The sequence below is a fragment of the Macaca fascicularis genome, chromosome 5 (assembly GCF_037993035.2).
Source record: "Macaca fascicularis isolate 582-1 chromosome 5, T2T-MFA8v1.1".
Classification (NCBI taxonomy): domain Eukaryota; kingdom Metazoa; phylum Chordata; class Mammalia; order Primates; family Cercopithecidae; genus Macaca; species Macaca fascicularis.
This window is the reverse complement of record NC_088379.1, coordinates 127,531,378-127,554,001: the sequence shown is the minus strand read 5'-3', so window position 1 is coordinate 127,554,001 and position 22,624 is coordinate 127,531,378. Positions and strand designations below refer to the sequence as shown.

At 36.0% G+C, this 22,624-nt stretch overlaps 1 protein-coding gene across 1 annotated transcript; it reads left to right on the top strand.

Annotated features, from left to right (window-relative positions):
* The first annotated feature begins 6,293 nt into the window (after positions 1 to 6,293).
* Positions 6,294 to 11,608, top strand: IL2 (interleukin 2). The gene is made up of 4 exons (XM_045392847.2): positions 6,294 to 6,771; positions 6,862 to 6,921; positions 9,215 to 9,361; positions 11,212 to 11,608. Exons 1-4 carry the CDS (start codon positions 6,625 to 6,627, stop codon positions 11,320 to 11,322), a joined length of 465 nt encoding a protein of 154 aa, XP_045248782.2. The 5' UTR covers positions 6,294 to 6,624; the 3' UTR covers positions 11,323 to 11,608.
* Positions 11,609 to 22,624: the final 11,016 nt, after the last annotated feature.

The window sequence follows — 22,624 nt, the reverse complement described above, 5'->3', positions numbered from 1 at the left end:
TGGGTTGCTTCCACTTTTTGATTTTTATGAATAATGCTGCTATGAATATTTGTGTACAAGTCTTTGTGTGCAGATATGTTCTCATTTCTCTTGGGTATATAACCAGGAGTGGAATTGCTGGGTCACATGGTAATTCTATGTTTAATATTTTGAGGAATTGCCAATGTTTCCAAAGCAGCTATACTATTTTACATTTCCACCAGCAATGCATGATGGTTCTAATTTTTTTCATATTTTTATCAATATTTGTTATTGTCCTTTTAAAAATGTGTTATTATTTTAGTTATTCTAATGGGTGTGAAGAGGCATCTCATTGTGGTTTTGGTTTGGTTTTCCCTAACTATTAACAATGTTGAGCATCTTTTCATGTGCTTTTTGGTCATATGCACATCTTTTTTGGAGAAATGTCTGTTCAAATTGTTTGGTCATTTTTAAATTGGGCTATTTGTATTTTTACTGTTAAGTTGCAAGAATTATTTGTATGTTCTGAATACAAACCTCATATAAAATACATGATTTGCAAATATTTTCTCCCACTCTGGGATTGTCTTTCTTCATGGTGTCCTTTGAAGTATAAAAGTTTCTAACTTTGATGAGCTCCAATTTATTTTTCTTTTGTTAGTTTTGCTTTTGGTGACATATCTAAGTAGTCATCGCCTCATTCAAGGTCAAGAATATTTACTTATATGTTTTATTGTAAAAGTTTTATTAGGTTGGTACAAAAGTATTGCAGTTTTTTCCAACCTAATATAATTTTATATAATTTTAGCTCTTACACTTAGGTCTGTGATTCATTTTGAGTTAATGTTTGTATACGGTATAAAGTAAGGGTCCAACCTCACACTTTTGCATGTAGATATCCAGTTATCCCAAGCATCAACTGTTGAAAAGACTTTTCTTCTCCCATTGAATCGTCTTGGCACCCTTGTTAAAAACCAATTGGCCATAAATGTATCTTACACTTGGGAATTAACTCCTCATCCAATCCCTTATAGTCACTGTCTTACATTGGAGCATTGCATGTATGTCTGTTTTTCTTACTCAAATATAAAATTCTGTAAACTATAGCTACACATTTTGTATCTCCCATAGCCCATAATCATATTTAATAAGGCTCCTTATTTTGCATTTACAATACAAATAGAACTTTCTAAAAATTATTTTGGCACAATATACTCAGAGTGCTGTTAGTTGCATATGAGAAACCCAAAATAACAGTGGCTTAAATAAGGTACGCTTGTTTCTCTCACATAAAATAATTCAAAACTAGGCAATCAGAGTTGATTTGGCAGCTCACCGAATTTATCTGTATCCCAGCTCTCAGCCCTACCATCCCCAGAACAGTCCCCTGTCCTCAAGGTACTGAAAAGCCACTAGAGCTCTAGCCATTAAATCTGCAGGGCCACACCTCACTGCCAAGTGAAACTACAGAGAATATGGTCTTTACTGGGGAGCAGCAATATGTCCAGCTAAAAATCAGGATTCTTATTATAAGTAGAAAGGAGGGATAGATATTAAGAGGAAATCAGCATTCTCTACAGCAGGAATAAGGGGGTAACTTTTAAAAAAATATCTTTGGGACTAAAGAGAGTTAGGTATTTAGGAAGTTCCAAAGTAATTCAGTATCTCATAGCTGCCCCTGTACCAATGGACTTAGATAAGCCTGGGATGAATGTGGAGCTTGTTCTTTCTTTTTTTTTTTCTGATTAATTGGTTGTTCTCTATTCTAGAGTGCAGGGACTGCTGGCAGGAAAGCATTATATTACCTCAGCTCTTACAAGTTGTAAGCTATACTCCCAAGTTATCCTCATTGAGAAATGATGTCAGATAATCCAAGTATAGTCTACCCTATTAGTCTAAACTATAGGAAACAGAAGATCCAACCCTATAAGGGACAGAAGGTCTGTGCGGGTTAGTCTGCCAACAAACTTGGGCTAAGAGGTGAAATGAACTCTACAGGAATCCTAATATCATCCAGTGAGAAGTCCAGAGCTATTTGTCCAATACTGTGGGACTAGCCTGATACAGGTCAAGGATAGAGAAGAGAATTAAGAATGAGGTGCATATTCACACATTTAAAAATATTATATATGAGGCAAATGACTCTAAAATTAGTCACCTATGTAACAACTTCTAGAAGCTCTACCAGTAAAAAATGCACAGTTACCATGAGGTGATGGAAAGCTTTCCCTCTCTTCCCAGTAACGAGAACTATAGATGCATCTCATTTGCAGAGGCTGGCCCCTCCCCTTATATCCATGGGTTACATGAATGGCTCCTATAGATGTGTTGATTTGCTTGACTTCCTCCTATTCTCTAGCATTATTGTTTTTTATAGTAAATTATTCACCCTTGATCTGTAGAAGTGTGAAATGAAATATGTTAACAATGGTTATCTCTAGCAGATTAGATTACAGTTGATTTTTGTTTTTTGATTTTTTTTTTAGATTCTGTGTATCACCCACATTTTCTATAATCAATACGTATTATTTCCTAACTAGACAATGTTATAAATTTTAAAATTAAAAAAAAATCAGATCAGAATCTTTAAAATATGTATACGATTTAGGAATAACGAACAACAGACTCTCTGTCAATGGTACACCCAAAGCCACTATAGAAGAAAAGAACAAACTGTTAACAGAGAACTTAGAAATAAGATAGGAAAAACAATTAGATGCAGATATAAATAACTTTATTTTCACAAAATTTTAATAAAACCATTTATCTTGGCAGAGGAGAAAGCTAGTATTTATCAGTTGTAAGGCTTAATTCTTAATGTACGAAGAAAAAACATACTAGCCATATGAAACACACGTTTCTCTCCTTAACTATTTTGTGGTAAATTAAAAGATGTGAAATGAGATAAATAGTTGTGAAAGTGCTTTATAAACTTGAAGTGCTTTGCAAATCCAATACTGTTACTCTCAGAAGACTATCATATTCTACCTCTAGTAACTGCTGTGTGACTTGTCATAGGGGTCTCATATTTACACAAAAAGTAAATTTCCAAAGGTTTTGAAGATTCTTCCCTTCTCATCACATGTAAGTAGTAAGGTATCTCTTGGCTGCCAATGCAGACAACTGCTTAGTGTGGTATTTCCATGTTAGCCTTATAACACTGCACTCTGAAAAGCACAGTGCAGCTTAAATCCACAGTGGATACAATCATTGTCTAACTTCAGATATTGAGAAATGTTAGAAAACATCAAGTGTTCTGGTGTTTTTAAAAGACCCCAGAAACATATTCGAAAACATGAGCAAAGCTCAGCATTTGTAGCTCTGTGTGAATTCAGCTGCTCCAAGTTCTTAGAAGTCCTAAGGCTACTCAAAGGGTTGTTTAGGTGAAGATGGATGATGCCTTCCCTGAATCATCAGCTGCCACTGATAGAGTGAAGTAAGATGGAATAGTGGGCACAATATCATTCATCCTACTCTATGTAGCCTAATGGGTCCAGAATTTAGCATCACTATTTTACACTGGAAAAAGATGAGATTATGAGGGGTCAGGGAGGCTTTGAGTTTTTGCTCTAACTTCACACTAATTAAGAATGTGATGTTGGGTAAGCCACTTTAACCTCTGTCAATGTCAAATTTCTTATCAGTAAAATGTGACTATGTGAGACAATAAATTTGAAAATACTGTGCAAAATTGAAAGTACCAGGGAAATAATTCTTCAATCCCAAAAGGTTGTGAACATTACTAAAATTTGCCACATGGAAGAGCACACACCACAGAGACATAACTGTGATCATAAACAGATTTACAAAAGTGGTATTTCATTACGGAGGGCCATAGGGCTGATAAAGACAAATGCATCACCAACCTATGTCCGAGGTCATTCAGATTTTCCTAGGAAACACAGAGCTTCTAGCTGAATTATCTCTGGATGGTATGGAAATTGTCCGACAATATATTCCTAATTTGAAAGGAACAAAACTGAATCTTGAAGCACCAAGAGGCCTTTATAGAAATGGACAAGAGATGAATTAACATAGTAGGCATCAAGCTACAGACCAAATTAAAGTTTTACAAAACTGTGAAAGAGGGTAAGAAGAAATTTATGGGAAGTAGACTCCTTGAAAGTCAGCTTTGATGGACTGACAATATGTGCAACACATTGAGCAACCTCTTAGGTAGGCAGCTTCAGGGACAGGGGCTGCCCTTTTGAAAGGACTTGGGCCACTCTTGAGTCTAAGAGGCTGTCACAAACAATACTAAGCAACTAAAAATAGCTTCTTGTTTAATAGTAAAATTCTGCATAGTAAAAGGAGAAGCAGGAGGTATGACACACGTGGTAGTTAGCAGTCTACTACTGACTATTGCCACTATAACCAGGAAAGCCAGCTGATATGTCAGATGTGAGAAAGCGAAAGTATGTCACAGTGAATGTAGTTTTTCCCCCAAGTATTTCAAGAAAGAAATGAAAAAGCCAACTTCTATAATGGTGCCTACTGTGCATTAGTAGAGATATACTAGGGGTCTAAGAACTCAGTTTTCTACAGGGTCCCAGAAATATAGCCATATATTGCCCCATTCTCTAATGGAAATAGCCAGAGAAATATAAATATCAAGACTGGAGAACATCAAAGACCTCATTGGAAAAGCCCCCACATAGGAAAATGTGTGGGCCTGAATTCTTCCATTCTGGAAGGGTAAAGGCCTGAGTGATGATGCTGGGATTAGACACTGAAACTCTTTAGAGAAGCAAAACAAGTATAATAAAGCTGTACTTTATTATATTAAATAAATGACACACAACTACCAAATAGCCTTCCCCTTATAACAGTGTTAATGTGATTTTGATCTGAAATGTAGAGAGACATTTTGCATTTTTTCGTAATAAAGAGTTTATGAGATTTGGCCCTAATCTGACCTTTTCTTCATTTTTTTTCTACTTGAGGGACTACAATCTTTATTTTTGTTTTATATTCTCTGAACATTACCTAATGCATAGAAAACTTATTGAACCATTTTTCTCTGTTCTTTGTAAAAGATTACAATTGACTGTTCCTTAGACTGCTTTAATCATTCCTGCCTATGCACCCTCCTCAAAATCCAGTTTAAATTAATTGTTCCTTATTCGAAATTCCTTATATCCACCTCCCTTGGGGCAGCAATCACCTATCACCCAGGACTACACTTGTGTATGCATATATCTTCCCTATTACAAATCAGGTTCTTTGAGAAAATAGAAATGGTAAGAGAGTGGATTTTTGGAGTCAGAGCATTCTCTTTTCAAATCCTTGTTCTGCCCCTTACTGGCAATAAGGGCTGAGTGACCTAGAGCAAATTACTTAACTTCTCTGAGCCTCAGTTTTCTAATCTGCAAAATAGGAGCCATCACTTCACAAGTTTGTAAGACTTAAATTAGACTAAATGCCTGCCTGTACACTGTTCTCTTTTCTCTCTTTCTATATACCTGAAGGCATTATAGGTGCTAGATAAATGTCTGTTTAAAGACCAGACAATATTGTCTTAAACAAACAAACAAAAACACAGACAATACCATCTTTAAAAAAAAAGAAAAGGTCGGGTAAGAAATAAATAAGGCAGTAGAATGGAAGCTTTACAAGGACTCTCTCTGAGAGAGGATCTCCTCAAGTGTCCCCAGGTTAAATTACAAGTATATACCCATACAATTGTTCAGACAGTTTGTGCATGCTACTGAGGATGAATGAACTCCTACCCTAAATATCCCAATCTGACTAAAAAAAAGATCATAACTATTATGGTTACATTCATAGTGTCCCAGGTGATTTAGAGAATAAATAAAAATCCATTAAAGAGGTAAAGACATAAAAATGAGAAACATGGACTGGTTTACACATAACACATACAAAGTCTATTATAAAACTAGCATCAGTATCCTTGAATGCAAACCTTTTTCTGAGTATTTAACAATTGCACCCTTTAAAAAACGTACAATAGACATTAAAACACTTAAACAGATATATAAACATTTTAAAATTAAAACAGCGTAAAATAGTACCTCAAGCTCAATCAGCATTTTATGTATTCTAATCTTAGTATTTCTCTAGCTGACATGTAAGAAGCAATCTATCTTATTGTATACAATTAGCTCATTGTGTGGATAAAAAGGTAAAACCATTCTGAAACAGGAAACCAATATACTTCCTGTTTAATCAACAAATCTAAACATTTATTCTTTTCATCTATTTATTCTTGCTCTTGTCCACCACAATATGCTACTCACATGTTCAGTGCAGTTTTATGACAAAGAGAAAATTTTCATGAGTTACTTTTGTATCCCCACCCCCTTAAAGAAAGGAGGAAAAACTGTTTCATACAGAAGGCGTTAATTGCATGAATTAGAGCTATCACCTAAGTGTGGGCTAATGTAACCATGAGGGATTTCACCTACATCCATTCAGTCAGTCTTTGGGGGTTTAAAGAAATTCCAAAGAGTCATCAGAAGAGGAAAAATGAAGGTAATGTTTTTTCAGACAGGTAAAGTCTTTGAAAATATGTGTAATATGTAAAACATTTTGACACCCCCATAATATTTTTCCAGAATTAACAGTATAAATTGCATCTCTTGTTCAAGAGTTCCCTATCACTCTCTTTAATCACTACTCACAGTAACCTCAACTGCTGCCACAATGTACAGGATGCAACTCCTGTCTTGCATTGCACTAAGTCTTGCACTTGTCACAAACAGTGCACCTACTTCAAGTTCTACAAAGAAAACACAGCTACAACTGGAGCATTTACTGCTGGATTTACAGATGATTTTGAATGGAATTAATGTAAGTATATTTCTTTCTTACTAAAATTATTACATTTAGTAATCTAGCTGGAGATCATTTCTTAATTAACAATGTATTATACTTTCTTAGAATTACAAGAATCCCAAACTCACCAGGATGCTCACATTTAAGTTTTACATGCCCAAGAAGGTAAGTACAATTTTTTATGTTCAATTTCTGTTTTAATAAAATTCAAAGTAATATGAAAAATTGCACAGATGGGATTAATAGCAGCTTATCTAAGGTAAAGAGTAACTTTAATTTCTGTTTTTTTGAAAACCCAAGTTTGATAATGAAGCCTCTATTAAAATAGTTTTACCTATATTTTTTACATATATTTGTGTATTGGTGGGGGTGGGAAGAAAACATAAAAATAATATTCTCACTTTATTGATAAGACAATTTTAAACAAAAATGTTGACTTATGGTTTCATTTAAAAATGTAAAACTCTAAAATATTTGATTATGCCACTTTAGTATGTAAAATACCAAAATCTATTTCCAAGAAGCCCAACTTAAAAAATCTTTTCTTGTTTTAGGAAAGGTTCCTAAGTAAGAGGCAGCATAACACTAACTAATAGCACAGACTCTGGGGCCAGATATCTCAAGTGAAATCTCAGCTCTGCCATGTCCTAGCTTTCATGACCTTTGGCAAATTACCTGCTCTCTTTGTGATTCAGTTTCATGTCTACTTAAATGAATAACTGTATATACTTAATACACTTTTGTGAGAATTAGTAAGTAAATGTAAAGCACTCAGAACCGTGTCTGGCATAAGGTAAATACCATATAAGCATTAGCTATTATTAGTAGTATTAAAGATAAAATTCTTACTGAGAAATACAAAGTGAAATTTTGGATTTTTATCTTTTTACCAATAGAACTTGAGACTTATAATGTTATATGACTTATTTCCCAAGATTAAAAGCTTCATTAGGTGGTTTTTGGATTCAGATACAGCATAAGCATAATCATCCAAGTTCCTAGGTTACATTAGGTATGCAAAGCTACCTAGTAGCTATGCCAGTTAAGAGAGAATGAACAAAATTTGGTGCCAGAAAGGGCTTGTGCCAGGGTGAATCCAAGCCCAGAAAATAATAGGATTTAAGGGGACACAGATGCAATCCCATTGACTCAAATTCTATTAATTCAAGGGAAATCTGCTTCAAACTACTCTTCTGAAAGATGTAAAGGAGACAGCTTACAGATGTTACTCTAGTTTAAACAGAGCCACGTAATGCAACTCCAGCAACATAAAGACACTAGATGCTGTTTCCTGAAGAAAATTTCTCCTCATTGTTCATGCCAAAAACTTAACCCCGAATTTGTAGAATTTGTAGTGGCGAATTGAAAGCACAATAGATGGACATATCAGGGGATCGGTATTGTCTTGTCCTACCTTTCCCACTAAAGATTGTTAGAAAGACGATATTATGTGCATAATTTAGGGGGTGGTAGAATTCACTGAAATCTAACAGTTTGAAAACAAAAGTAATGATAAACTCTATTCATTTGTTTAACCCTCATTGCACATTTACAAAAAATTTTAGAAACTAATAAAAATATTTGATTCCAAGGATGCTATGTTAATGCTATAATGAGAAAGAACTGAAATCTAATTCTGGCTCTACCTACTTATGTGGTCAAATTCTGATATTTGGCATCCTTATTTTAAAAATGGAGATGATCCCTCACTGCCTACTTCAAAAGATGACGTGAGACGTAAATGGGCCTATTTTGGAGAAAATTCTTTTAAATTATAATATACCATAGAAATACGAAATATTATATATAATATAGAACCAGGAGGCCTGTTCAAAAGTCCTTCCAAAGTACTATAATCTTTTATTTTATTGGGACAAATATTTTTGAAATGCATCTTAATGTAGTGATTGTAGAAAAGTAAAAATTTAGACACACTTAAATGTGTCTTGCTCCAGGCTATATCGAGAGCCACTACTACATGATTATTGTTACCTAGTGTAAAATGTCAGGATTGTGATAGATGGCATCCAATAGTTCCTTCTGTCTCTTAACATTCTGTGATTCTTAACTCTTAGATTATCAAATATTATAATCATAGAATGTGATTTTTATATTTCCACATTCTAACTGATCTGGTTCTAATGATTTTCTATGCAGACTGGAAAAGTAATCAGCCTACATCTGTAATTTGCATTTAGATGCAGAAATGCTAACATTTTGCAAAGCCAAATTAATCCAAAACCAGTGAGTCAACTATCACTTAACGCTAGTCATAGGTACTTGAGCCCCAGTTTTTCCAGTTTTATAATGTAAACTCTACTGGTCCATCTTTACAGTGATACTGAGAACAGAGAGAATGGTAAAAACTACATACTGCTACTCCAAATAAAATAAATTAGAAATTAATTTCTGATTCTGACCTCTGTGGAAACTGAGCTGATGATAATTATTATTCTAGGCCACAGAATTGAAACATCTTCAGTGTCTAGAAGAAGAACTCAAACCTCTGGAGGAAGTGCTAAATTTAGCTCAAAGCAAAAACTTTCACTTAAGAGATACCAAGGACTTAATCAGCAATATCAACGTAATAGTTCTGGAACTAAAGGTAAGGCATTACTTTATTTGCTCTCCTGGAAATAAAAAAAAAAAAATGGAAGGGGAAAAGTACCACATTTCAAAGTGACATAACATTTTTGGTATTTGTAACGTACCCATGCATGTAATTAGCCTACATTTTAAGTACACTGTGAACGTGAATCGTTTCTAATGTTAGATGATAAACTAACTGGGAAGTATAAGCTACAGAGTTTGCACCTACCATCTACTAATGGACAAGCCTCATCCCAAACTCCATCACTTTTCACATTAACACAAAACTGGGAGTGAGAGAAGGTACTGAATTGAGTTTCACAGAAAGCAGGCAGATTTTATTATATATTTTTCAATTCCTTCAGATCATTTACTGGAATAGTCAATACTGATTACCTGAAATGCTTTTCAAATGGTGTTTCCTTATCATTTGATAGAAGGACTACCCATAAGAGATTTGTCTTAAAAAAAAAAAACCTGGAGCCATTACAATGGCCAGTGGACTAAACAAACAACAACCTTTTCAGAGGCAATCCCACTTTCAGAATCAAGTATTTTTAAATGCACAGGAAGCATAAAATATGCAAGGGACTCATGTGATGTAAAAGACATTCCCTTCTCTCTTTTTATATCCCATCTGTTAAGGTATAAAATTCATGAGTTAATAGCTATCCTAAATAAGCAGCATAAGTATAATAATAGAAAGACATTTCTAAAAGTAACTCCAGTTGTGTCCAAATGAATCACTTATTAGTGGACTGTTTCAGTTGAATTTAAAAAATACATTGAGATCAATGTCATCTAGACACTGACAGATTCAGTTCCTTATCTATGGCAAGAGTTTTACTCTAAAATAGTTAACATCAGAAAACTCATTCTTAACTCTTGATACAAATTTAAGACAAAACCATGCAAAAATCTGAAAACTGTGTTTCAAAAGCCAAACACTTTTTAAAATAAAAAAAACCCAAGATATTACAATATTTAAATAATTATGCTTAAGAGGGTACAGAACACTGTAACAGTTTATTTAAAGAGAATACTTATTTAAAGGGAACACTCTATCTCACTTGCTTTTTGTTCCCAGGGTAGGAATAACTTCAAATTTGAAAAGCTGTCTGTCAAGTATTACTTTATATCAAAATATTTCCTCCTTAGCTTATCAACTAGAGGAAGCGTTTAAATCGCTTCTTTCAGCAGAGGAGCCTAGTTTCTAAAAAGCCAGTCCACAGAACAAAATTTCCAATGTTTAAACTTTCAAAAGTTGTTAAATTCACCTGTATTGATACTATGATAGGGTAGGGGTAGGTATAAGTATTTATGAAGATGTTCTTCACACAAATTTCTCCCAAACAGAAGCATGTCCTCGCTTACTCTAGGCTAGTTCTATTTTGCTTTGGGGAAAATATAAGGAGATTCACTTAAGTAGAAAAATAGGAGACTCGAATCAAGATTTAGAAAAGAAGTATAATGTGCATATCAATTCATACATTTAACTTAAACAAATATAGGTACATATTCAGAGGAAAAGCGATCAAGTTTATTTCACATCCAGCATTTAATATTTGTCTAGATCTGTTTTTATTTAAATGTTTATTTGCACCCAATTCAGGGAAAAAAATTTTGTGTTCATTGACTGAATTAACAAATGAGGAAAATCTCAGCTTCCATGTTACTATCATTTGGTATCATAACAAAATATGTAATTTTGGCATTCATTTTGATCATTTCAAGAAAATGTGAATAATTAATATGTTTGGTAAGCTTGAAAATAAAGGCAATAGGCCTATAAGACTTCAATTGGGAATAACTATATATAAGGTAAACTACTCTGTACTTTAAAAAATTAACATGTTTCTTTTATAGGGATCTGAAACAACACTGATGTGTGAATATGCTGATGAGACAGCAACCATTGTAGAATTTCTGAACAGATGGATTACCTTTTGTCAAAGCATCATCTCAACACTGACCTGATAATTAAGTGCTTCCCACTTAAAACATACCAGGCCTTCTATTTATTTAAATATTTAAATTTTATATTTATTGTTGAATGTATGGTTTGCTACCTATTGTAACTATTATTCTTAATCTTAAGATTATAAACATGGATCTTTTAAGATTCTTTTTGTAAGCCCTAAGGGCTCTAAAATGGTTTCACTTAAATTATTTATCCCAAAATATTTATATTATGTTGAATGTTGAATATAATATATATGTAGATTGGTTAATAAAACTATTTAGTAAATTTGATAAATATAAACAAGCCTGGATATTTGTTATTTTGGAAACAGCACAGAGTAAGCATTTAAATATTTCTTAGTTACTTGTGTGAACTGCAGTATGGCTAAGATGCTTACAAAAGTCACTCTTCCTCTGAAGAAATATGTAGAACAGAGATGTAGACTTCTCAAAGGCCCTTGCTTTGTCCTTTCAAGGGCTGATCAGACCCTTAGTTCTGGTCTGAGAATATCTCTTAGCAGATTATATTTTCCTTCTTCTTAAACAAAATGCCAAACACAAACATTCTTGAAACTCTTCACAGATTTGGTGCGGCTACGAATTCTCCATTATCTTACAACTTGCCCAGTGCCATGAGGAGGCTCACCTGTATGGCCTATATCAAAGGTCTTCCCTGCCCTTTGGCTTTCCATTGGGTCCTGCCATTGGGGAGCGCTGGTAGGAACTCTTAGGAACATAAGAGATTCCTCTGACTCCCTCCTTGTGGAGTAGACCCAGGATGGCTGTGCCTCTCAACCAAAGAACCCAGATTACCTCAAGGTGGCACTCTGTATACTTTTTCCTTCTAAGTGATTCTGGTAATCTTCCCTTCCACTTCTCTCTTTAAGCCTAACGAGGGTGGTACGTGTGCTGTTAGCAACTCCAGGGTACTTTTACCACTCCTTGCAGTTTCCCTGTACTCTGACCATAGCTTTTTAAATAGTCCTTTTATTAAATCCTCCTTTTAATTGAGTATGCCATCTGTTTCCTGCTGGGACTCAGATACAGTAATTGTATCAGAAATAGTCCCAGAAAAGAGACCCTCAAAATAGGATTCTGGGACTGGTTGTCCATATATTCAAGGAACACAAGGATAATAGGAAATGGGAAATCTATGGGATGTAGTAGCATCATGATTACTCAACTTATCATCAATAGTAGCATGGGATGAAATGCAGATGGAGGGCAAGATGTTGTGAGGTCAAATGGCTGTGGCACTTAGTTGCCACAGAAACAATAGTTATAAAAATTATGATTACCTAGATTCTTTTGATGATGATGACCCCAGACAGAGAACAAAGGGGAAAAAAGTTATCAACATACAATTAAAAACATACATGGGCAACCAGAATGCCTCTTCAGCAGCTTTGAAGGAGTCGTTCCTCTCTTCAAAACTGCCAAGGAGTAGAAGTAAAAGGGACCCTTCTCATTAAATACCTCACTTGGAAGATTTTTTTTTTTTCCACATCTCATCCATTAAATCTTATCTTGGGCAGTTTTAAGGCCTTAGTGCTCAATGAGGCATTCTTCTACCAGGTGCCTTGACTTCTACCAGAAAACTGATGAAATGGCTGAGATTACCTTTTGGCCATTTAGGGGTTCTTCATATAGCTGAACCAACAAGCATGTAAAGGACCGTATTGAGCAGGGTGACTGATTTTGATGAAAAGGGGGAAATTCAGTGCCTTCTATAGAACCAGTCAATGACTACACAATAGGTAACACTATATTTGGAACTCAGGAAATTCAGTGGGGCATCTCTTAGCTTTCTATCCTTAGTAGTATTGGTCAATGGAAAACTGTAACAATCTTTAAAATTCAAGAATATCAAAGACTCAGATTTCACAGAAGTGAGATACGGAGTATACTACCAGGTAAATAATGCCACCCAACCAAAGTAATAGCAGAGGGTAAAAGGGAACATGCAAAGGGTAGTGGAAGAATGCAGCTGTACTAACCAACTTTCACGACTAGCTACTGAGGCAGAAAAGAGACTTGAGCAGTTTTGCTTTTCTCCATTTTTGTACTTTACTAAAAGTACAAGTTGGACTTGACATCATCTCTTATTCTTTATGTGAAGAACACTGGTGATACCTAACATTTTAGATTACAGGAAAAATATTGCTGAATTGACATTACCCTATAATGATACAATAACTGATGAGATTTCATGTGTCTCCTTTGCTAGGAGTATAAACCTTCTTCCCAAAGGAAGGAAGAGAGCACATGCTGAGGAATGAAGGTGTGACCTGTGTATCTTCCACTTTTCCCTCAAAAACAACTCTATATCCTTTTCCATCCTGATCTTCATCCTGCTAAGTCAAATTGTGTGGAATACATTAATGTATTTTCTTGCCTTCTGGTTTCTAGCTGAGTTTGACCACAGGGGATTCCTGGTAAGAGGTGAATGTAAGATCACTTTGGAATAGCTGTATCACTTGACCAAAGATGAAACTCCTCTCAAAGTTGCCTTTTATGACCTTTCAAGATTCTAGTACTTACTCCTCTATACTTCTCTTCAGGCCTAGATGCAGTAGCTGTTTCCCTGTGTGATGAAAGCAACCAATACAGGCAGGTCTTGCAGGTTTCAGTCCTCAAGAGAAAGAATGTGCACAACAGATATCCTTGCTTTTTTCCTGAGGGAATTTTCCAAATTGTGACACAAGAAAATGGAACCCAAGAATGAAGGAATGCAGTGGCAGTCCTATGAGGAGTTAAGAGGCAGGAGTAGTTCAGGGTTGTCAAAGTAGATGGAATTTAAGAGACAAAACCCCATAAAGGAGTGACCTGCAGGGAAGGAACCCATGTATCTACATACAAATTTCCCTCAGTTCACTGGCTGATCCATCAGTTGCTTATGGAATATAAGACACTTCCCAATCACTAAAAGAAATGGCAGAAAACAGCAGGTAGGAGGCAAATAAGCTGTATGGTGCTGAGAAGCCACAGGTTGGAGCCTAAGCCCTGCCATGGAGAAAGGGTCTAGTAAACATGTCAGGATTTAAGAAAAAAACAAAAAACAAAAAACAAAAGCCAAGGCTCTAGGTGAACATGTCTTGGAATAAGGACAAATCTGAAATATGCCCTAACAAAGCCTAAAAACAAGCTTCGATAAGATCAAATGAATATTCTAGATTCTATTTGTCTTCTGAAGACAGTTTATTCTAATTTAGATAAAAATAACATCATCCAGAGCCTCCACACTATTTCAGACACATGTAGCATCAGTTTAAAAATTATGAAACCTGCTGGCTAACACAGTGAAACCCTGTCACTACTAAAAATACAAAAAAAAAAAAAAAAAAAATTAGTTGGACGTGGTGGCGGGAGCCTGCAGTCCCAGCTTTTCGGAAGGCTGAGGCAGGAGAAGGATGTGAACCTGGTAGGCGGAGTTTGCAGTGAGCCGAGATTGAGCCACTGCACTCCAGCCTGGGTGACAGAGCAAGACTCTGTCTCAAAAAACAAACAAACAAACAAAAATTATGAGACCTGCTAACACGCACGCACACACACTCTCTCTCTCTCTCTCTCTCTCGCTCGCTCTCTCTCAAAATTAAGTTGGGTGGCAGGGGGAAACAATAAACATCTCCAACATAGGATTCAAGTGTATTTATAAGATACAGACTTTAAGTGATATAATATGTACAAGAAAACAAAGCATCGTATCTAGATAATAGATGAAAAGATAAACTTTTGCAGAAAATTGAATTATATTTTAAAAAATCAAAGGAACATTCCAGAACTAAAAAATACCACCTGTGAAATCAAGAAATCACTAGGTGTGCTTAATGGCATACTGGATGTGGAAAAAGACTGTATTAGTGATCTATAGATAAGACAATAAAAAATATCCAAAAGGAAAAAAAGGTATATAAAAAAAGAACACAGTAACACATAGGTAATCAGAGTCATTAAAAAAAGAAAAAACAAGAGGAGAGGAAAGAAGGAATGGTGAAAGATGTAATGGCTGGTAATTTTCGTAACCAAATGAAAAGACATCTACCTACATATTAAAGGTCGGTAAAACCCAAGCAGAATAAATAAAAAACAGCAATAGCAAAGCACATTCACAGACAACCCTCAAATCCATACATAGGCAAATCACAATTAAACTGCTGAAAAGTAAAGAAAAAAGGCAGCTAACTGAAAAAAGGCACTGCCTTCACAAAGCAACAATATATGTGTCAGCAAATATTTCAGCAAAATCTATGAAAGTTGGGAAAACAATGGAATGACATACTTAAAAAAAAAAAAACTTGGCAAACTAGAATTCTGCATCATAATTCCTTAGACAAGGTAAAACAGACACTTCAGGCAACAAAAGCTGAGAAAACTGAGCAAAAGCAGACTGGAACCATAAGAAGTACTACGGAAATAATTAAATAATTTTAAGCTGAAGAAAAAAATCCAAATGAAGCACAGGAGTGTAAAAATGAAACAAAGAGTACCATACAGTGTAGACAGAAAGTTCCTAGTTAAGGAGACAATAGGTCTTGGGGCATTTTAACATATGCACAAATAAAATATCTGACAAAATAAATAAGGGCAAAAGATGATAAATGGCATTAAAATGTTGCAGGATCCTTGCATTACTGGGGAAGTGTTAAACTAATGAATTTAAGAAAGACGGCAATAAGTCAAAGCTTCATGTTATAATCTAAGGTAACTCCTAAAATAATACATGTTGAGTATCCCTTATCTGAAATCTTGGGACCAGAGGTGTTTTAAATTTTGGATTATTTTGGATTTTTGAATACTTGCATTATATTTACTACTTAAGCATTCCTAAACTGAAATCCAAAATGCTCAGATGAGTATTTTCTTTGGGCATGATCTTTGAGCATCATGTCAGGGCTCAAAATGTTTTGGATTTTGGAGCATTTTGGATTTTGAATTTTTGGATTAAGGATGTTCAACCTGTATAAATGAAAAGCAATAAAGAAGAAAATGTATTATAATACTAATAATCCTAAAAATAAGGCAAGAAAGAATGAAGAGAGGAATAAAGGTAAAAAAAGAAAAATATCCACAATGAGACAAACAGAAAACAAATAGCAAGAAGGCAGACTTAAACCAAACTCTATGTCATTGTCATTAAATACAAATGAACTATAAACTCCAATTAAAAAAAGATTGTAAGATAAAATAAAAATCAAACCCAATTACACACTGTTTACAAAAAACATATTTTAAATAAAAGGACAAAGGACTAAAACAAAAAGGAAAAGGGAATATAATATGGTGGGTGCCCTTATGGGACAAAGCTTACAGAGGAAGGAAAAGGCAGGAATCTTTGCTGTTCTGCAGTCTCCGCTGGTGATACCCAGGCAAACAGGGTCTGGAGTGGACCTCCAGCAAACTCCAGCGGACCTGCAGCAGAGGGGCCTGTTAGAAGGAGAACTAACAAACAGAAAAGGATAGCATCAACATGAACAAAAAGGATGTCCACTCAAAAACCCCATCTGAAAGTCACCAACATCAAAGACCAAAGGTAGATAAATCCACGAAGATGGGGAGAAACCAGCGCAGAAAGGCTGACAATTCCAAAAATCAGAACGTCTCTTCTCCAGAAAATCACAATTCCTTGCCAGCAAGGGAACAAAACTGGATGGAGAATGAGTTTGACGAATTGACAGAAGTAGGCTTCAGAAGGTGGGTAATAAACTCCTCCAAGCTAAAGGAGCATATTCCAACCCAATGCAAGGAAGCTAAGAACCTTGAAATATGGTTAGAGGAATTTCTAACTAGAATAACCAGTTTAGAGAAGAACATATGACCTGATGGAGCGGGAAAACACAGCATGAGAACTTTGTGAAGCACACACAAGTATTAATAGCTGAATCAACTGAGTGGAAGAAAGGATATCAGAGATTAAGATCAACTTAATGAAATAAGGTGTGAAGACAGATTGGAGGGAAAAAAAAGGATGAACAAAGCCTCCAAGAAATATGGGACTACATGAAAAGATCAAACCTACGTTTTATTGGTGTACCTGAAAGCAACAGGCAAAATGGAACCAAGTTAGAAAACACTCTTCAGGATATTATCTAGGAGAACTTCCCCAACCTAGTAAGGCAGGCCAACATTCAAATTCAGGAAATACAGCGACCACCACAAAGATACTCCTCGAGAAGAGCAACCCCAAGACACATAATCATCAGATTCATCAAGGTTGAAATGAAGGAAAAAATGTTAAGGGTAGCCAGAGAGAAAGATAGAAGAAAGAGTATCAGCAATTGAAGAGCAAATGAATGAAATGAAGCGAGAAGAGAAGTGTAGAGAAAAAAGAGGAAAAAGAAATGAACAAAGCCTCAAAGAAATTTGGGATTGTGTGAAAAGACCAAATCTATGTCTGATTGGGGTGCCTGAAAGTGAGGGGGAAAATGAAACCAAGTTGGAAAACACTCCGCACAATATCATCCAGGAGAACTTCCCCAACCTAGTAAGGCAGGCCAACATTCAAATTCAGGAAATACAGAGAACGCCACAAAGATACTCCTCAAGAAGAGCAACTCCAAGACACATAATTGTCAGATTCACCAAAGTTGAAATGAAGGAAAAAATGTTAAGGGCAACCAGAGAGAAAGGTCAGGTTACACACAAAGGGAAGCCCATCAGACTAACAGCAGATCTCTCGGCAGAAACTCTACAAGCCAGAAGAGAGTGGGGGCCAATATTCAACATTCTTTAAAAAAGAATTTTCAACCCAGAATTTCATATCCAGCTAAACTAAGTTTCATAAGTGAAGGAGAAATAAAATCCTTTATAGACAAGCAAATGCTTAGAGATGTTGTCACCACCAGGCCTGCCCTACAAGAGATCCTGAAGGAAGCACTAAACATGGAAAGGAACAACCAGTACCAGTCATTGCAAAAACATGTCAAAATGTAAAGTCCATCGATGCTAGGAAGAAAGTGCATCAACTAGCGAGCAAAATAACCAGCTAATATCATAATGACAGGCTCAAGTTCACACATAACAATATTAACCTGAAATGAAAATGGACTAAATGCTCCAATTAAAAGACACAGACAGGCAAATTGGATAGAGAGTCCAGACCCATCAGTTTGCTGTATTCAGGAGACCCATCTCACATGCAGAGACACACATAGGCTCAAAATAAAGGGATGGAGGAAGATCTGCCAAGCAAATGGAAAACAAAAAAAAATCAGGGGTTACAATCCTAGTCTCTGATAAAACAACAAAGATAAAAAGAGACAAAGAAGGCCATTACATAATGGTAAAGGGATCAATTCATCAGGAAGAGCTAACTATCCTAAATATATATACACCCAATATAGGAGCACCCAGATTCATAAAGCAAGTCCTTAGAGACTTGCAAAGAGACTTAGACTCCCATACAATAACAATGGGAGACTTTAACACCCCACTGCCAACATTAGACAGATCAATGAGACAGAAGGTTAACAAGGATATCCAGGAATTGAACTCAATTCTACACCAAGTGGACCTAATAGACATCTACAGAACTCTCCACCCCAAATCAACAGAATATACATTCTTCTCAGCACCATATCGCACTTATTCCAAAATTGACCACATAGTTGGAAGTAAAGTACTCCTCAGCAAATGTAAAAGAACAGAAATTATAACAAACTGTCTCTCAGATCACAGTGCAATCAAATTAGAACTCAGGACTAAGAAACTCAATCAAAACCGCTCAACTACATGGAAACTGAACAACCTGCTCCTGAATGACTACTGGGTACATAACAAAATGAAGGCAGAAATAAAGATGTTCTTTGAAACCAATGAGAACAAAGATACAACATACCAGAATCTCTGGGACACATTTAAAGCAGTGTGTAGAGGGAAATTTATAGCACTAAATGCCCACAAGAGAAAGATGGAAAGATCTAAAATTGACACCCTAGCAACACAATTAAAAGAACTAGAGAAGCAAGAGCAAACACATTTAAAAGCTAGCAGAAGGCAAGAAATAACTAAGAGCAGAACTGAAGGAGATAGAGACACAAACCACCCTCCAAAAAATCAATGAATCCAGGAGCTGGTTTTTTGAAAAGATCAACAAAATTGACAGACCGCTAGCAAGACTAATAAAGAAGAAAAGAGAGAAGAATCAAATAGATGCAATAAAAAATGATATAGGGGATATCACCGCCGACCCCACAGAAATACAAACTACCATCAGAGAATACTATAAACACCTCTATGCAAATAAACTAGAAAACCTAGAAGAAATGGATAATTTCCTGGACACTTACACTTTCCCAAGACTAAACCAGGAAGAAGTTGAATCCCTGAATAGACCAATAGCAGGCTCTGAAATTGAGGCAATAATTAATAGCCTACCAACCAAAAAAAGTCCAGGACCAGACAGATTCACAGCCAAATTCTACCAGAGGTACAAGGAGGAGTTGGTACCATTCCTTCTGAAAATATTTGAATCAATAGAAAAAGAAGGAATCCTCCCTAATTCATTTTACGAGGCCAACATCATCCTGATACCAAAGCCTGACAGAGATACAACAAAAAAAGAGAATTTTAGACCAATATCCCTGATGAACATTGATGCAAAAATCCTTAATAAAATACTGGCAAACCCAATCCAGCAGCACATCAAAAAGCTTATCCACCATCATCAAGTGGGCTTCATCCCTGGGATGCAAGGCTGGTTCAATACGCAAATCAATAAACGTAATCCAGCATATAAACAGAACCAAAGACAAAAACCACATGATTATCTCAAAAGATGCAGAAAAGGCCTTAGACAAAATTCAACAGCCCTTCATGCTAAAAACTCTCTATAAATTCAGTATTGATGCAATGTATCTCAAAATAATAAGAGCTATTTATGACAAACCCACAGCCAATATCATACTGAATGGGCAAAAACTGGAAGCATTCCCTTTGAAAATTGGCACAAGACAGGGATGCCCTCTCTCACCACTCCTATTCAACATAGTGTTGGAAGTTCTGGCTAGGACAATCAGGCAAGAGAAAGAAATCAAGGGTATTCAGTTAGGAAAAGAAGTAGTCAAATTGTCCCTGTTTGCAGATGACATGATTGTATATTTAGAAAACCCCACTGTCTCAGCCCAAAATCTCCTTAAGCTGATAAGCAACTTCAGCAAAGTCTCAGGATACAAAATCAATGTCCAAAAATCACAAGCATTCTCATACACACCAGTAACAGACAGAGAGCCAAATCACAGAAGAACTCCCATTCACAATAGCTTCAAAGAGAATAAAATACCTAGGAATCTAACTTACAAGGGATGTAAAGGACCTCTTCAAGGAGAACTACAAACCACTGCTCAGTGAAATAAAAGAGGACACAAACAAATGGAAGAACATATCATGCTCATGGATAGGAAGAATCAATATCGTGAAAATGGCCATACTGCCCAAGGTAATTTATAGATTCAATGCCATCCCCATCAAGCTACCAATGACTTTCTTCACAGAATTGGAAAAAACTGCTTTAAAGTTCATATGGAACCAAAAAGACCCCGCATTGCCAAGACAATCTTAAGCCAAAAGAACAAAGCTGGAGGCATCATGCTACCTGACTTCAAACTATACAACAAGGCTACAGTAACCAAAACCGCATGGTACTGGTACCAAAACAGAGATATAGACCAATGGAACAGAACAGAGCCCTCAGAAATAATACCACACATCTACAGCCATCTGATCTTTGACAAACCTGACAAAAACAAGAAATGGGGAAAGGATTCCCTATTTAATAAATGGTACTGGGAAAATTGGCTAGCCATAAGCAGAAAGCTGAAACTGGACCCTTTCCTTACTCCTTATACGAAAATTAATTCAAGATGGATTAGAGACTTAAATGTTAGACCTAAAACCATAAAAACCCTAGAAGAAAACCTAGGGAATACCATTCAGGACATAGGCATGGTCAAGGACTTCATGTCTAAAACACCAAAAGCAATGGCAACAAAAGCCAAAATTGACAAATGGGATCTAATTAAACTAAAGAGCTAATCTTTTGCTATGCAAAAGAAACTACCATCAGAGTGAACAGGCAACCTACAGAATGGGAGAAAATTTTTGCAATCTACTCATCTGACAAAGGGCTAATATCCAGAACCTATAAAGAACTCAATCAAATTTACAAGAAAAAAACAAACAACCCCATCAAAAAGTGGGCAAAGGATATGAACAGACAGTTCTCAAAAGAAGACATTCATACAGCCAACAGACACATAAAAAAATGCTCATCATCACTTGCCATCAGAGAAATGCAAATCAAAACCACCATGAGACACCATCTCACACCAGTTGGAATGGCAATCATTAAAAAATCAGGAAACAACAGGTGCTGGAGAGGATGTAGAGAAATAGGAACACTTTTACACTGTTGGTGGGACTGTAAACTACTTCAACCATTGTGGAAAACAGTGTGGCGATTCCTCAAGGATCTAGAACTAGAAATACCATTCGACCCAGCCATCCCATTACTAGGGATATACCCAAAGGATTATAAGTCATGCTGCTATAAAGACACATGCACACGTATGTTTATTGTGGCACTATTTGCAATAGCAAAGACGTGGAATCAACCCAAATGTCCATCATTGACAGACTGAAGAAAATGTGGCACATATACACCATAGAATACTATGCAGCCATAAAAAAGGATGAGTTCATGTCCTTTGTAGGGATATGGATGCAGCTGGAAACCATTATTCTCAGCAAACTATCACAAGAACAGAAAACCAAATACTGCATCTTCTCACTCATAGGTGGGAATTGAGCAATGAGATCACTTGGACACAGGAAGGGGAACATCACACACTGGGTCCTATTGTGGGGAGGGGACATGAGGGAGGGATAGCATTAGGAGATATATCTAATGTAAATGACGAGTTAATGGGTGCAGCACACCAACATGGCACATGTATACATATGTAACAAACCTGCATGTTGTGCACATGTACCCTAGAACTTAAAAAAAAAAAAAAAAAAAAAAAGAGATTGGGTTACTTACAAAGGGAAGCCCATCAGACTAATAGCAGTTCTCTTGGCAGAAACCCTACAAGCCAGAAGAGAGTGCGGGCCAAGATTCAACATTCTTAAAGAAAAGAATTTTCAACCCAGAATTTCGTATCAAGCCAAACTAAGCTTCAGAAGTGAAAGACAAAATCCTTTACAGACAAGCAAATGCTGAGAGATTTTGTCCCCACCAGGCCTGCCTTAAAAAAGCTCCTGAAGGAAGCACTAAACATAGAAAGGAATAACAGGTACCAGCCACTGCAAAAACGTATCAAAT

Excerpts from the sequence above, each read along its gene's own strand:
- IL2 (XM_045392847.2), top strand. The coding sequence starts at position 6,625 with ATGTACAGGATGCAACTCCTGTCTTGCATTGCACTAAGTCTTGCACTT. Across the intron at positions 6,922-9,214 it reads AGTTTTACATGCCCAAGAAG|GCCACAGAATTGAAACATCT; the intron begins GTAAGTACAATT and ends TTATTATTCTAG. Across the intron at positions 9,362-11,211 it reads TAATAGTTCTGGAACTAAAG|GGATCTGAAACAACACTGAT; the intron begins GTAAGGCATTAC and ends TTTCTTTTATAG.